The following is a 15,721-nucleotide window of genomic DNA, read 5'->3' as shown; positions in this document are numbered from 1 at the left end:
CCGGCGGGGCAGGATGTGGCGGTGGTGGTGGTGGGAGGTTTGGTGCTGATGGCAGCCCAGGTTGCTCTAACTCCTTTTTGTACGGATGCTCGAGGTGAGCGGCCGTGTCTTCGGAGCTTCTTGCTGGACCTGGCGGGGATGCTCGCCATGACAAGCATAGGGATGGGGTGGTCTTGTGTTGCTGGAATCAAGCGTTGGCATCTGCGGAGACGACCAGGTTGGGGATGCTTCAGGAGAAAGCCTTGTGCGGCAACGATGACGGCGACGCCTTTAGGCGCCGTTTCCCTTCTTGAAGGGTCATTGGGGAGCTGCTGCCACCTGCTCATTCGTGTGCTCCGGGCGAAAGCCTTAGATCCTTTATTGGTTCGGACAACGATGGCATCTCGATGCCATTCTCCCCCTTGGGGGCGTTGTTTTTTGGAGCCACGGAATTCGCCGTTGGTTGCTCGATGTCTGGGTAGGCAGAGGTTGTTGGGTGGTTGGAATGCTCGGTGGTGGCGGTGGAAGTGGTCTGTGGCGGCGACTGGGCCTTGGTCATCCTGGTGCTGTTGGTTGACCTCTCATGGGGGCTCATGGCGACGATGATGTCTCGGTGTTCGGTGCCCTTCGACGGCGCGTGAGGTTTTGTTGCTTTGCATAGTGCTCTGGCTCCATCTATTTGTGATGGTGGCCATGGTGTGTCCTAGAGGAGGTGCAGGGGCTGTCTCGGCGGAGCATTGCCCTTTGGCACGGTCAGTGGCTCTTTCTGTCGCGACGTGGCTAGGCAATGGGATGCCCTTCGATGGCGACTGTGACTTCCTAGCTCTTCAAGGTGTGAGTGATCGCAGGGCAGCGGGTGGCTTCTTCTCTTTGTCTTCTCGGCAACGAATCTCCTTTCGACTGTTCCATCAAAGCTAGCTCCTGCTTTTCTCGATTAGCCTAGTGGTGATGGGTGCTAAGTTCTTGGTGTCAGCTACTTGTCGTAGCTTGTTTCCTGGTTCTTCTTTGTTGTCCCTTGTTCCTTCTTGTGTCTGTTGTGTGCTACACCTGTGTAGCTGTTGTGTTTGTATCTCTGTCTTAACTATGATAATGAAAATGGTTCAGGCTACGCCGTAGCTCCGTTAAAAAAAATGGAGTTTAAACCAGTGCAAAGGAAGAATATTTTTCCACTGAAGCCGTGGAAGTAACACAGCCGTCTGGTTAATTTGCGAAAATCACGCCCACAAGAAAGGGTTTTGGAAGGCCTTGTGCGAATCTCAGTTTCAACACCTAGGGCATGAATCCTTTCTGAAAGTAGACAAAGTTTAAATCAGCTGCGGGGGAGAGGGTAGCACTAGCATGGAGGCCATTTTCTCGAGCTTCAAACGAGAAAACTCCCTTCTTGAGCCGGAGAAAAACGCTATTCTGCCGTGTTTCATATCGAAGTCTCATGCTTCGGTATGAAATGAGATTTCGCCGAAAGTGTCCTCGTTTCGTACGGCGGAACTCTAGCATGAACGAGATATTTCATACGAGAGTTCCGCCGTAATTTTTTGGACAAAAACAAACAGTCAGTTGCTATTTCTCGGGGTGGGCGTCCGTCCACCCAAACGCAAACAAACAGAGGACCGTGCCCACCCCAAAACAATTCGAAACCTCGCTTCCGCCGCCGAGCCGAGTCCCCCCCTCCCACCGATTTCAAAAATCGAAACTTTTCCACGCGCAGCGGCGAGGCGGCAGGCAGTGGTCCCTTTCAGCCAGCTCTCCCTCCCATCCCCTCCGAAGCGGCCGAGATCTCGTCTCGTCTACCCGCGGCGATGCCACCGGCGGAGGGCGCGGCGGCGGGGCTGGGGGTCTCGGAGTTCGCGCTGCCGGACGGCGTGCTGGCGGTGCTGCCGCGGGACCCCTACGAGCAGCTGGATCTGGCGCGCCGCATCACCGCGCTGGCCGTCGCCGGCCGGGTCACCGGGCTCGAGCGCGAGGCGGCGCGGCTCAGGGAGGGCGCCGCCGAGCGGGACCGGGAGAACGCCGAGCTGCGGGACCGCGTCGCGCTGCTCGACCGCGCGCTCCAGGAGACCAACGCCAGGCTCCGCGCCGCGCTCGAGGACAATGTCAGTGGGCTTCTGATTCCCGTCCTCCTCCGCTCTCTCGTCTGGTTCCGCTTCCGCCTCCGTTGGCTGACGAGGCTTTTGTTGCTTTGCCTTTGCGTGTGGGTGCAGATTCAGCTGAGCAAGGAGCGGGACTCGCTCGCGCAGACCTCCAAGAAGCAGGCGCGCGACCTGCACAAGGTTGCCCCCTCCTCGCATCCTTTTTCTTCTCGCTATCCTTGCGGTAGATGTTGGTCTATGTAGTGATGTGCGGCCCTGGGAGGGAGGTTGGGACAGGTGGTGCAGCTGAAATCTCTGGTCATGTGATTGGTTTAGTGGTGAATGACTTAGTGATGTAGTAGCTCACTGCGATTATGTGTCTGAAACTCATTCACCAATCTGGGCTATTCAGTACACTAATCTTGGTAGTAGTACCAGGGAAGAGTGAATTCTAACTTCGGCTGGCTACAAATGAGAGATATTTTGTGCCCATTGAGCAAAGATAGGTTGTAATTGTATGGCGGTATCCTAAAACATTTCTTGTGGGCGGCCTAAAGCACTCATGGTATCATTACGAGGTTTGACAGAAAAATGGAATTCTTCATATATTTAATGCCATGTGCAAACAATGATAGCAAATCAAGGGATTGTAGGAAGGTAATCAACTGCATTTATTCTGATGAAAGTGAAATACGATCAATCTAGTCAGCAACTATGTTCATTGGCATTGTGGCGTGCCAGAATTAGGAAAGCCTTGCAAGCCTTGCAAAAATGCATGCAAGGACTGAACAAATGTGTGCATTTCTCTAAATTTCCATGACAAATGAAAGGAGAGGCACTCTTTGTTAAGCTATCTAAGGAACAAGTCAGATGATTGCTTCTCAGTTCTATGGAATCCTTTCTCCTTCAACTTTTTTTATTCGACAACATTCTGAACTATTTGCTCTATTATCAGCTGGAGTCGTTCAAGAGGCATCTGATGCAGTCACTCCGCGATGATAGTACATCGGTGTGTAATCACATTATTATCCAATCTCTGTTTGTATATGTTATTTCTTGCTAGTCTATGGCAATGTTTGACAGTTTCCCCTTGATTCTCTGCTGACTCTTTCCAAGCAGCCCCAAGAAACTGTTGACATTACAACATGTGATCAGTCAGTATCATCTAAAACATCGTCCTGTGGAGGTTTATCCCGAAGACCTTTTCTGTTCTATCTTCTATGTATCACCGGAAATACTTTGACACTAATCCCTGACTGCTATTATCTTTGAATATTGAAGATGGATCTATCAGCCACACTGCAGCAAATTTGTTGAATGGGTCTGGGGATCTTGGAAGCACAACAAGAGAAGGTCTTCTTAACTTCCTATTGATCGACTACTTCGATGTTCTCAAGCCGTCCATGATTTAATCCTCTGCATTTTGGCCTATCTATTTGGTATACAGCGGCAAGGACTCCAGTCCAAAAGTATGCCCTCTCCCCACACATCAACCAACGCCTTACGCCAGAAGCCACACCAAATATAATGTCCACCTCTGCTTCTCCAAGAGGAATGTCCACCACCGCAACACCAAAGTTGGTATCTGGAGCTACCTCGCCTTCAAGAACTCGAATCGAAGGACACATGTCAATGACACCATGGTATTCAAGCAAGCAGTCGTCTGCAGCTAACTCACCTCCAAGGGGACGTCCCAACCCAGGTTTCATTTATTCTGAACTTTGAAGATATGTTGTGCCTTTTTAAATGATTGTGTGCAACATGATATCGTTAATATGGTTGATGCTTGGGTTTTCAGGTCGCACTCCTCGTATTGATGGAAAAGAATTTTTCCGTCAGGCCAGGTCAGTTGATCCCCTACTCTTTACATCTTCAACATCAGCCAAGATGGGTGTATCAAAATCCCTAAAGCATACCGATTTTTCAGGAGCCGTCTATCATACGAACAGTTTGGAGCGTTTTTAGCGAACATCAAGGAGCTGAATGCTCATAAGCAGTCACGAGAGGTTGGCCGTCTGCATCTTTTTGCTAATTCATGAATTGAGTCTGTGTTGTGCCATGAGCCTCGATAAATAAATAACTTACCATATTTACATGCGAACCAGGAAACCCTCAAGAAGGCTGAAGAAATATTTGGTCCAGACAGCAAAGACCTATACCTCTCTTTCCAAGGCTTACTAAACCGCAGCTTGCCGTAGGGCGTAGGACTCACGAAGGCTTCCTACCAAATTAAGCAGTTCCATGACCTATGCGCCGAGAGAGCTGTGTGGTAACAAGTATTTTAATTTGTTGGGGTTGCAGACCGTAGGAAGATACCGCGCCGGATAACTTATGTCGCCTAGAGTGGTATGCAATGCTCAATTGCAATTTTGGACCATTAGATCATGAAATGGTTGGATCTGCCTGAACTAAAGCGGTTTACAAGTTGTAATCTGGTAAAAATTTGGTTCTCAGCTTTGTTTCTTCAGATCGTTCGTTCTCGGGAGCCAGCATTGTAGCAAAAAACAACTCGAAGCTGTTTCATGCCTTCTGATAACTTGAGCTGCATGCAATATATGGTTATCTGATATCTACCAGATAGAGATGCAATAACTTGAACTAAAAACACAGCATTGTAAAATCACAGAAAACTAATGGATATTTAAAAATTTCAGCTGCAATGCTCATCATCTGATAAGAAACAGTCGAGACAAGACGGGCATAAACATGACAACCTGCATTTCTGTTGCGGAGTCCGACTGTCCAACTAGATAGAATTCAAAGGGCAGCAATGTTCTTGCAATGGGGTAGCACAAAGCACACACCAAAATACCAAAATGTCTGTAGCCTGTAGGAGTGTTTCTTCCACCCTTGTCAACAAAAGCACAGCCAAAAATCCGCGGACTTGCTGGAGGCGTATATAGGAGAGGAGAGAAGAAGGGCTTTCACTCTGCCCTCACCTTCCTCCCGGTGTCACCGTAGTCTACTTTTAAATACTAATGCTTCTATATATACCAAACCATCACCTGATCACGCACTAAATCATCAGCCTAAGTAATAATATAGCTTGTCGCCCAGCCTTCAGAATGACCAGAACCTGGAGCACTCCAGCTCCAGCTCCATGACGCCGGACTGATCCACAGCCATGTCATGGCGGTCCGCCGTCTTGGTCGGCGACGACATGGAGGACGGCGAGCCGCTGGCGGTGCTTCCGCCGCCGCGGCGTGCGGTGCCGCCGTAGGCGTCGGCCATCCTGAGCCTGACCATCTCAGCCTGCGCGAGCGCGAGCTGCGTCTGCAGCGACTCCACCTGCCGCTGCAGCGACGTGATGGCGCCGACGCAGCCGTAGATGGGGTCCCGCACGCGCGCGTTCGCCTCGTACACCAGGCTGCTCACCGCGTCGCCCCGGTGCTCCGCCGGAATCTCCTGCAGGTTGCACACACACATCATGGTTAGTTTCAGACGGAAGTAAAAAGAGTCCCAGCTAGTAAGTTGGGTCATCTATTTTGCAACGGAGGGAGTACACATGAACGATATGACCCTAGTAAGTTGGTGCGGCCGAAAGTTTTCTGAATTTTCTGTTGAGATGGGAGGCATGTGCAGTGGTCGTCTGAAGATGGGCTGACTGCCGAGGGAGAGCTAGGCCGTACGCCACTGATTTACTGACTGCTGGGATGGATTATCACATGGGAGGGAGAAGCTTTCATTTGGAGACATGTCCAACAAAACTTTGTCGATTTAGTAAGAACCTAGTAGTAAGTAAGCATGTCTATGGGAGCATCAGTGATGGGAAGTATGGAAAAAAAATCTCATAACAGTAACTAGGCATGCCTTTGGGCAATCAATCTAGTCTAATTTGACCACCTTTATCGAAAAAAAAGTTTAAATTGACTGCACTGCACATGTAGGGTTGCTTCAGGGACAGGTTCCCCTGTGAACAGTAAAAGTACTCATCCCATAATGTAAGACGTTTTTTGACACCAATATTACATTATGAGACGGAGGGAGTAGGACGTTGCTGCCCATGCTTGATGAATGTCTTTTTTTCTTTTTGAAGAAGGGAAGCTTGATGGTAAATATGGATGGCGTCGTCAACCATAGCATAGCATAGCAAAAGAAAGTGCAAATGTGAAAACTCTACACCACATGGACTGCAGCTAAGCAAGCAAGCGTAAGAGCAATCTTTTTTTTTTGTGTGTGTGTCAAATATCGGTATGAGACCTCTTGTTGCGATTAGATTAGAGTTTGACAGCGCATGGTGATGGTCTCTATTATTTTTTTCTAACGAACGAGAGAGGAAGGATCTTCTTGTTTGTGATCGCACAGCACAGCACACGCCGAGAATCTCTCTCTAATCAGTAACTAATAAAGAAACAAAGACGATCTCTCTCTCTCGTTCTCCTTGTCTCTTGTGGCATGGGGCATGGCCGCTGCCACTATGAGAAACTTGGTAATTATGCATGCAAAGAAGCGTGCTATTTTTGGCATAATAACGTCGCATAAGCGGTGCTGGGACGGACCTGGAGGAGCTTGCTGATGTTGCTGGCGCCGAAGACCTTGTGCACGCTGGCGAAGCGGTGCGGCTCGCCGGAGGGGAAGTAGGGCGCGAACACGCACCCCGGCGAGCACCGCCGCCGCAGCAGCTTGCACGCCGCGCACGGGGACACCCCCGCGCCGCCCGCCGCCACCTCCTTCATGCCGCCTCGCCGCTTCTTCCTCCGCCAAATTCGGAGAGGAGACGAGAGCAAGTGCACCGGCACGTAGGTGGAATGCAATATAATGCCGCCTCGCCTTGGCTATAGGGTCCTCTGTGAGGAAGGAAAAGGTCGAGGAGGCACACAGGAGCACAGAGGCTGACTGTGAGGAAGGAAAAGGTGGGGAGACAGAGATCCATCGATCGATTGTGTCTGTCTGTCTGTGTTGTGTTGGCGGCTGAATTATACCGCGATCGTCCCATGATCGAGTGGCCCGCCGGATTACTACCTACCGGCGGTCAGCAGACAGTGGTGGTAACACTCGCTGGAAGCCAGCAACTTTTACTCGGTTTTACCTCTGCTGCCTGCGGTGCTGCTGCTGCCCCAGTTCGGTTTGGTCAATGGGTGATGGACGGACGGACGGACAAGATGCGTCATTGTTGCTCGGGGGTGCGTGAAGCCATGGCCATGCCCACTTGATTAGCCCGTGCCTTTGTTGCTCCGCCCTTTGGGAGACACCACTGATGCCTAATCCAGCCTTGGCCCCTCTCCGGCTCCTTTTGCCCTCCCCTACACACACACATTGTACACATGGTACGCCCGCCTTCCTTGCTCGCTTGCTTGCTTGCTGGTGAAGGAAGGAAGCCACCCATCCATCAATGTCGGTCTCGCCATCACGAGCTTTAAAAACAATTACCATCATCATCGTCGTCGTCGTAAATGAACGAACAGACACCAGTTTGTTCGGCGCTGAAAAACTCGAGCTTCCATTGCCATGGCTCCCGCAGCTCGCACGAGACAACAGTGCATGCAGAAAGAAAGGACAGGACGGCGACGAACAAACTGCCGTGTCTGCGGCAGACGCCGGCCGGAGCCCCACACGTCGCCGTGTCTGTCGGTCGGGGGTGCGTGAAGCTGAGCGGGAGCAGTTGGTCAAAACCGCCGCGGCGCTGTGCCGTGCGCGAGCCACAGTGGGGCGCGGCGCGGCCACACGACGGCCTCTCCATCGCCTTGTCTCCTTCCTCCGTGGCTCCGCCGCTCCGGCCCCGGGCGATCCACACGATCCTCCCCAACGCGCACCTCACTGTGCGGCGTACACGAACCGGGCGCCGATTGTCAAAGCCTCATAGTACCGCTACTCCTACTGATTAGTACTTAGAAACAAGGACAGCCCGCTTTGGCGCACTAAGGCTAACTGCAGCGCACGACGCGTTTTTCGTTCCTTCACCTTCGTTTGGATTCATGTCGACAAAAGACACGGTCTAATGCGACTACGTAAACCGGTGGGTGTCCATTTTTTTTGTCCGTCGCGACCAATTTTTGGACCAATATTGGGCTCAATTTACGTCCGCGCGGACGCCCTCCCCTGGCCCGCCGAGCTGTGGCACACCCACGCCATTCCCTCCACTCTCTCTCAAAACCATCCCGCCCTCCCGCCATGGCTGACGCGCCCAACCCCGTCGCCGCCCCCTTCCAGGCAGCCACCATCCCCCTCATGGCCGCCTGCGCCGTGGGCCTGAAGAAGCCGAAGAAGGTGCACACCCCGGAGGAGACGACAAAGAGGGCTGGCCGGAGAAAGAAGGAGAAGGCGGAAAAAGAAGTTGCCGCCGTAGCCCAAACCGCTCAGCCGCAGGCCGTCGCTGCGGAAAGCGAGGCCCTCGTCGCTAAGGCCAGCAACATGCCCTCCTCCTTCTAGGGTAACACGACGAGCCGTCCCTTTTCACATGGCCGCTGTGGCGGCTGAAAGATCGTGGATGTCGCTTAGAGTGGAGGGGTGGGGGTGGGGGTGGGGGTGAATAGGCGCTTCTAAAACAATCACAGTTTAGGCTTGAACAAATGCGGAATAAACCTAGCGGTTAATTTGTCAAGCACAAAACCTACAACAACTAGGCTCACCTATGTGCACCAACAACTTATGCTAAGCAAGATAAACTACAAGGTGATAGCAAAATATATGACAAGAAACAATATGACTATCACAAAGTAAAGTGCATAAGTAAAGGGCTCGGGTAAGAGATAACCGAGGCACACGGAGACGACGATGTATCCCGAAGTTCACACCCTTGCGGATGCTAATCTTCGTTTGGAGCGGTGTGGAGGCACAATGCTCCCCAAATAGCCACTAGGGCCACTGTAATCTCCTCACGCCCTCGCACAATGCAAGATGTCGTGATTCCACTAACAGACCCTTGAGGGCGGTCACCAAACCCGTACAAATGGCAACCCTTGGGGGCGGTCACCGAATCCGTACACTTTGTCAACCCTTGGGGCGGTCACCGGTACCCGTCAAATTGCTCAGGGCGATCTCCACAACCTAATTGGAGACCCCAACGCTTGCCCGGAGCTTTACACCGTAATGATTGAGCTCCGAACACCACCAACTGTCTAGGGCGCCCAAGCACCCAAGAGGAACAAGCTCAAGGGTACCAAGCACCCAAGAGTAATAAGCTTCTCAACTTGTAACTTCCATGTATCACCGTGGAGAACTCAAACCGATGCACCAAATGCAATGGCAAGGGCACACGGAGTGCCCAAGTCTTTCTGTCTCAAATCCCACCGAAGCAACTAATGCTAGAAGGGAAAGTGAGAGGAAGAACAAGAAGGAGAACACCAAGAACTCCAAGATCTAGATAGATTCAAGGGATTCCCCTCACATAGAGGAGAAAGTGATTGGTGGAAATGTGGATCTAGATCTCCTCTCTCTTTTCCCTCAAAAACTAGCAAGAATCCATGGAGGGATTGAGAGTTAACAAGCTCGAAGAAGGTCAACAATGGGGGAAGAACACGAGCTCAAAAGATAAGGTTCATTGGGAAAGAAGACCCCCTTTTATAGGTGGGAAAAAATCCAACCGTTATCCTCACAACCCGCACCGAGCGGTACTACCGCTAGGGCGGCAGTAGCCAAAAGAAACACTACGGCAACGGGGTAACATGGCGGTACTACTGTCGAAGCGGTACTACCGCTTGCCCTTGCGGTACTACCGTAGGGGTAGTATTCAACGGCCACACAGGTGCAGCACACGGCAGTATACATAGTGAGGTAGCGGTACTACTGTTGGGGATAGCGGTACTACCGCGCGTCCACAAATGTAAAAAATTACTGCCGCACCTACATCCACAGGAGCTAGCTTCGAGTAGAAAGCCGGCATGGTACTACCGTTCACAGGGAGAGGTACTACCGCATAAGGGCGAATGTAAAAAAATATATCCGCACCCTACTTCCGCATGCATCAGCGTCAGGGCTGGAGGCAGCGGTACTACCGCTCACCAGGAGCGGTACTACACCGCTCCCTTGAGCAGTACTAACGCACGCCGCAGAGGCTTTAGCACTTGGCTGCCTTCATATCGCAGCTAAAGACAACAGAAGGATACAATAAAACCAGAACTGCCATAACTTCTACAAATGAGCTCCGAATTGAGCAAACTCAAGCTTGTGGGATAGAAGACAACGAGTAACATCAAAACAGTGACAGAGAAGGCGGGGAAGGTATGCCTAACAAATATAGGAGTGAAACCTCCAACAGAGAAGAACCGGCATAACCTTCCATCATCGAAAACATCATAGAAGATGCATGTGAACTCCATTTTTGATGAACTCGAGCTTACCATCAAGATGACCATAAGCTCCAAAACTCAAAAGAAGAAGAACCAAACAAGAACCAATGAAGATGATGTAAGGATGCAATGGTTTGCGCTCTCTACGAATGATACGATCAAGATACTCATTGAGAGCCCCCTTGATAGTACGACAATCGATCCTATAACCCGGTCTCCCAACTACCACCATGAGACCGGTAAAATAGAAAACCTACCAAGGGCAAACCTTTGCCTTGCACATAGTCCACTTGAGCTAGATGTAGACGAACTTGACTTCCTCAAGTTGGATCACCTTTCTTGATTGTGTTAGCTCGGTGAAGACTAGTAGGTTGCTCCGCCATAGTCCACTATGGGTGAGCCACTCTTCGGCATATCTTCACAAGTCCATTGTTACCACAATGGATGGCAATCTTCAAGCACTTGATCTCTTCGTGATGCATCACTTGAACGTGCACACCGCAACCTAACCCCACAAAGAACTCTCAAGAAGACCATGGGTCAGTATACAAAGCGTATTTGACAATGCTTACCATACCATGGGATCACTTGATCCCTCTTGGTACATCTGCTACGCTTTGTGTGTTGATCAACTTGATTCCCTCTTTGACTTAGTCTTGATCAACCTCTCACATGACCAATCTTTAGGTAATTCCTTGAATAGCACCTTGGTCATCACAAACTCTCCTTGAAACCAACAAATAATTACCAAACTATAACTCAAGAAAAGCCTATGGACAAAACCTTCAAATATAACTCAAGGCAACCATTAGTACATAGAGATTGTCATCGATTACCAAAACCAAACATGGGGGCACTGCATGTTCTTTCAGCGACAAGCTCATCGGCGGTCCGCCCGCAGCTTTCGGAGCCCTACACGTGTCAACAACTCCGCCGACATACGGGTACCTTCCTGGACATGACCCGGTCGCGTCCCGCTTCTCCACATCGCCTCGGGACGGCTCGCCGAAAATGGGTGACCACGTGTCGGTCTTCCCCGTGGTGCCCCCCATTGATCTCAACGTCACACCTGTGGCCAGCCAGTCCACCAGGATGCAAAGGAAGCACTAGCGGGTGGTCTCCTCAGCCAACTTACCCGATGCCCGCAACTTGTTTGATAGAACACCCACCTCGACACCGGCCGATCCGACGTTTCTCGAGGAAGTCTTGGAGGAGATGATCAATGAGAGTGGCCAAGGGTATGATGACGGCGGGATTCAAGACGACCAAGACACCCAAGGCCAAGACGCTCACGGCCAATACAACGATGGGCACTACAATGATGGCCATGACGCTGAAGGCGGCGAGGGTGTTGACATCGACGGGAGCCACTGGAGTTTGAGAAGAGCTAGAGGAGCAACGCCAGCCACAAAAGAGGAGGAAAAGCATGAGGATAGGAGCATGCACAGATGTGGAGGGCAAGTTGTTTTGCGAAGCTGGGATGGCAATTGGACAGTATCCCAAAACCAACGGCAAGCAAAAAGGAACTACATTTTGGAAGAGGGTCGGCGATTACTTTCATGAACGTAGGAAGTTTGAGCCTTGCAAATTTGAGAGTGACTAGGTCGACGTGTCAATTCAAAAGAGGCATGGCTTCATCCAATTGGAGTGGAACAAATTTTGTGGTGCTCGTGAGAATATCGAAGGCCATCGCGTGAGTGGCCTTGGGATCAAGGACCAATATGCCGCCCAAAAAATAGGTGGGGGGCCTTCATCGGTCACAGACCCAATCGAAAGTGAGAAGATGCCTAGGGGGAAGACCAATTCAAAGGTGGATACGAAGTGTCATGCTTCAGTAATCGCCTTGCAAGAAACTTTGAAGGGGTTCATTACCCAAAAGGAAGAGAGGGAATAGGAAGCGTCAAGAGAAAGAGGAGCAAATGAAAACCCTACTTTGACATACAAAAGAAGAAGCTCGAGATCGATGAGACCAATGCTCGGGCAAGAGTCAAGGAGGTGGAGCTCGCGCTAATCTCTAAGGAAGTGGATATCGTGGTGGCTGACACGAGCAAGATGACCCCCCAAAAAAGAAGGCTTGGTTTGAGAGTACATTCAAGACCGAGATTATGTGTGATCATCTTTTATGTGTTTGTTTTTCAAGAACTATAGGGCCGAGGAATGAAATATAGTCGTGGCGATCCTTTTGGTGCAATGTTGTATGCCGGGATGGCATATGGACATATGGTACAATGCAAAAAATGCTAGCTTTTTATTTTGCTATCTACTTGCTATGTTTGATTATGAAAATATGGGAATTAAAAATAAACGACCGAGTGCCAAATACGTGGCACACTATACAAACGGATCAAATGGGTCGGCCGGTTGGGCGCACTGTCCAGATTAGCGCGGACATAGGCGGAGACGGGCCAAACCAGCAATCCAAAAGGACAAAATACGTGTCCGTTTGGTTCCTTGCGTTGAAGTTGCCCTAACACTTGTTTATTTATTACTCCTAGTTTAGATAGAGATTGTAGTTAAGCTTGCTGGTGGAATTACTTTGTTGAACCCAAGCCGAGCTAGCAGGAGCTAGCAGTACCTCTTTGGGGATTGACAAGTACTGTTAGGAACTTGGGATTGAATGCCTTTATACAAACTTTTGTTCCTTGCCAACAAGCTAGCTCCTCAACTCACATTTCTCACAGCAGCTACCTACCAGCCGCTTCTCTTTTCTTTTCTTTTCCTTTTTATTACTACTAGTACTAAATAAGGTGAAAGAAGCCTCTTGTCCAAAGCAAAAAGGCTTCAAGACAAACATTTTTCACCACTACTAGCCGCTCATGAGAAAGAACCCCACGGTGCTGACCAAATTATGGGGGCCAATCATCACGCCGGGGGCATCCGGATTAGTAGTACTAGTATTATGGAAACTGGAAAAGGAAGGCACGGCTCGCTCGCTCGCTCGCTGCTTTTTTTCCTGCTAGTATGCTATGCTACGTGCTAGGCTCACTAGTTCATGAAATTTTTGGTCCTAGGTGTGGCCGCTGTGTAGGAGACATGGGCATTGATGGGCTACAACGCTTTCTACTGCTTGACAACAGGATTAGGGCATCATCTTTCGGTTGGCGCCCGGAGGAAAACCAATCATGGATGCTTCACACGCTGTCTGGTGGGTTCAATGCCGGTCGGTCTCGGGTCTCGCGGTGCTGGGGCGTTCTGGAATGCTGTAGTGGTATATATCATTCCCGCATCATATACTGGTAACAATTTTATACTATCTCCCTGACAGAAAGAAGTATCTAGATACGAACGTACGAGTGGAAACTCCACGTCTATCTTTCCCCCCTCGCATGGTGAGTTGGTGACTAGGGCAAAGCCTTTCTTCCCTATCTCCGTCGATGAGCCCGTGGATTCGTCTTTCCTCTGCATGTCGCTGCGGTGACCGATGACGAGGAGGGGTATCCTGGTGCCTTGGCTACAACTAGCGGAGGTTAGGGTTTTAGTACTCGATCTTCATCGAGCCAGTTTTTTGGTACTCGATCTTCCTCAAATTCGTCCATTAGGTCGGATGAGACGGAGCTCCGACATAGATTTCTTTCAGCTCCTTGGGGTGATAAGATTAGGGTTTCTCATCATGTGTACGCGATTACGAGATTTGATGTCGGGTTTTTCAAATCGATTTAAGTGCTCAACGGCCACAACTACGGCTCGGGGGCACTGGTCCTTAAGGGCGCGTGCACAAAGATTTTTCGGTTGTCATCGACAAGGTCAGCTCTACTCTGATGACGACAATGGTCATTTGGTGGTCTAGAGACTTCGATGTCATTTTTATTATATTTAAGGTGTTTTGTACTTCTGGTGAATTTTTATAATAGATCCGAGTTTCTATAAGAAAAAGAATAAACTTATTTTTTTAGATAAAATATGTTTTTACATGAAAATTGGGATACACATATTGTGTCGCCACAGCTGCTGTGTCACCGTCTTCCTCGACCATCCCTCTACCCCCTCCTAACCCCACAATTGTTGGGCCACCGGCGTCCCTGATCACCCTTCTACCAATAGCCCCCGCTACAACCCATCACTTCCAATGCCAACGAGCTTGCACTGAACCCAAACCTGTGAACCCCTTCCTCTCCTCCCTCGATGAGGTCCTAGCCAATCGTGGCGTTCCCGTCTCTGGCAAGATCATGCTGAGCCCTCAGCGAGGGCGTCCCTGTCTCCAGCTCGAGTGCAATTCGATCATCGGTTCAAAATTCATGAATATTTAATAAAAACCGTGAACATTTTCTACAATTTAAGAATATATTTTTGAATTCATGAACATCTCTAAAGTTTGTGAGCATTTTCAAATCTCTGAAAATTTTCAAATTGGTGGACTTTTTTTAATGAATGTTTTTTAATAAATGTTTTTTAATTCACAATATTTTTAATACATGAAATTCTTTTTACATAATGAAGTTCTTAAAAAAAAGAGGGTAGCCATTTTTTTTTCTAAGCTAGCGATAAAGCGGGCGGAAAGAAATGAAGCGAGCGGGTGGAGAGAGGAACCAAGCTGAGCGAGCGACTGCTTCATGAACCGGCCCATACGAGCGTTATAGCAGCAATTCCACTGTTTCAACGTGAAATAAAAATCCAAAGACACACAACCACCGCCGGGTGACATCAACGCCGAAACGTGCAACGATAGTCTCCGCTCATAACAAAATATCGTATCCAACGATTGCCCAACACGATATACGAGTAAAAAAAATCTGTTGGAACATAATTAAACCTAACCCAACCATAATAATCGAGCTATATATAAGAAGCGCGGCGAAGAAACAAGTCGAGTCCGACGCTGGAAGGAGGTAGTAACCAGCACTGTTGATGCGCCAGCCATAGCATACATCGAGTCGAGACCCGTCCATCTCTCTCACTGCTGGTGATTTAACAGGTCGCGCGTCATGATGTTGGATGAATCGTGTCTCTGTTGCTTGAGCTCTACCCAAAGAATGCCCATTTTTCCCGGATAATTCATCCTGCAGCCCGGGCTCATCTGCTCCCTCTCAGCAAAAAATTCAAACAATTCCAATTTTTTTGTGGTGGTAGATAATTTGACGCGTGAGGTGCGCCCTAAAATTCAACTTATTTGGACATCTGAGTAGCCCTCGGCAAAAAAGACAAATCGGATCAAAACAGTGCGTGAACAGTAAACATTTTTACAGACCCTGATTTTGTCTTTTTTGCCGAGAGCTGCTCAGATGCTTAAATGAGTTGAATTTTGGGGCGCACCTCACGTGTCAAATTATCTACCACCACAAATAAATTTGGAATTTTTTGAATTTGTTTCTAAGCGTGGGTGCAGCTGAGCCCGGGTACAGATTAGCCGCACTCTTTTTTCCCTTGTTAAAAAAAGCTGGGACCTTGTCTGGCTGGCCGCCTGGGGTCGGGGTCCTGGTGCGTGTACTGTTATGCTAAAAATGGTTCACG

The 15,721-nt window shown here is 49.6% G+C and overlaps 2 protein-coding genes across 2 annotated transcripts; one reads left to right on the top strand and one right to left on the bottom strand.

Moving 5' to 3' along the window:
* Positions 1-1,582: 1,582 nt before the first annotated feature.
* LOC119294569 (uncharacterized protein At4g15545-like) lies at positions 1,583-4,512 on the top strand. The gene is made up of 9 exons (XM_037572772.1): positions 1,583-2,069; positions 2,178-2,246; positions 3,001-3,054; positions 3,165-3,231; positions 3,327-3,398; positions 3,493-3,747; positions 3,844-3,889; positions 3,973-4,051; positions 4,151-4,512. The coding sequence occupies exons 1-9, from the start codon at positions 1,776-1,778 to the stop codon at positions 4,241-4,243; spliced, it is 1,029 nt and encodes a 342-aa protein (XP_037428669.1). The 5' UTR covers positions 1,583-1,775; the 3' UTR covers positions 4,244-4,512.
* A 230-nt stretch (positions 4,513-4,742) lies between these two features.
* Positions 4,743-6,866, bottom strand: LOC119293185 (LOB domain-containing protein 4-like). Its single transcript, XM_037571734.1, has 2 exons — positions 6,545-6,866; positions 4,743-5,450 (listed from the first exon to the last, which is right to left on the bottom strand). Exons 1-2 carry the CDS (start codon positions 6,719-6,721, stop codon positions 5,106-5,108), a joined length of 522 nt encoding a protein of 173 aa, XP_037427631.1. The 5' UTR covers positions 6,722-6,866; the 3' UTR covers positions 4,743-5,105.
* Positions 6,867-15,721: the final 8,855 nt, after the last annotated feature.

This window comes from Triticum dicoccoides, chromosome 4B (assembly GCF_002162155.2).
Source record: "Triticum dicoccoides isolate Atlit2015 ecotype Zavitan chromosome 4B, WEW_v2.0, whole genome shotgun sequence".
NCBI classification, from domain to species: Eukaryota; Viridiplantae; Streptophyta; class Magnoliopsida; order Poales; family Poaceae; genus Triticum; species Triticum dicoccoides.
This window is presented reverse-complemented; position numbering and strand designations above follow the sequence as displayed.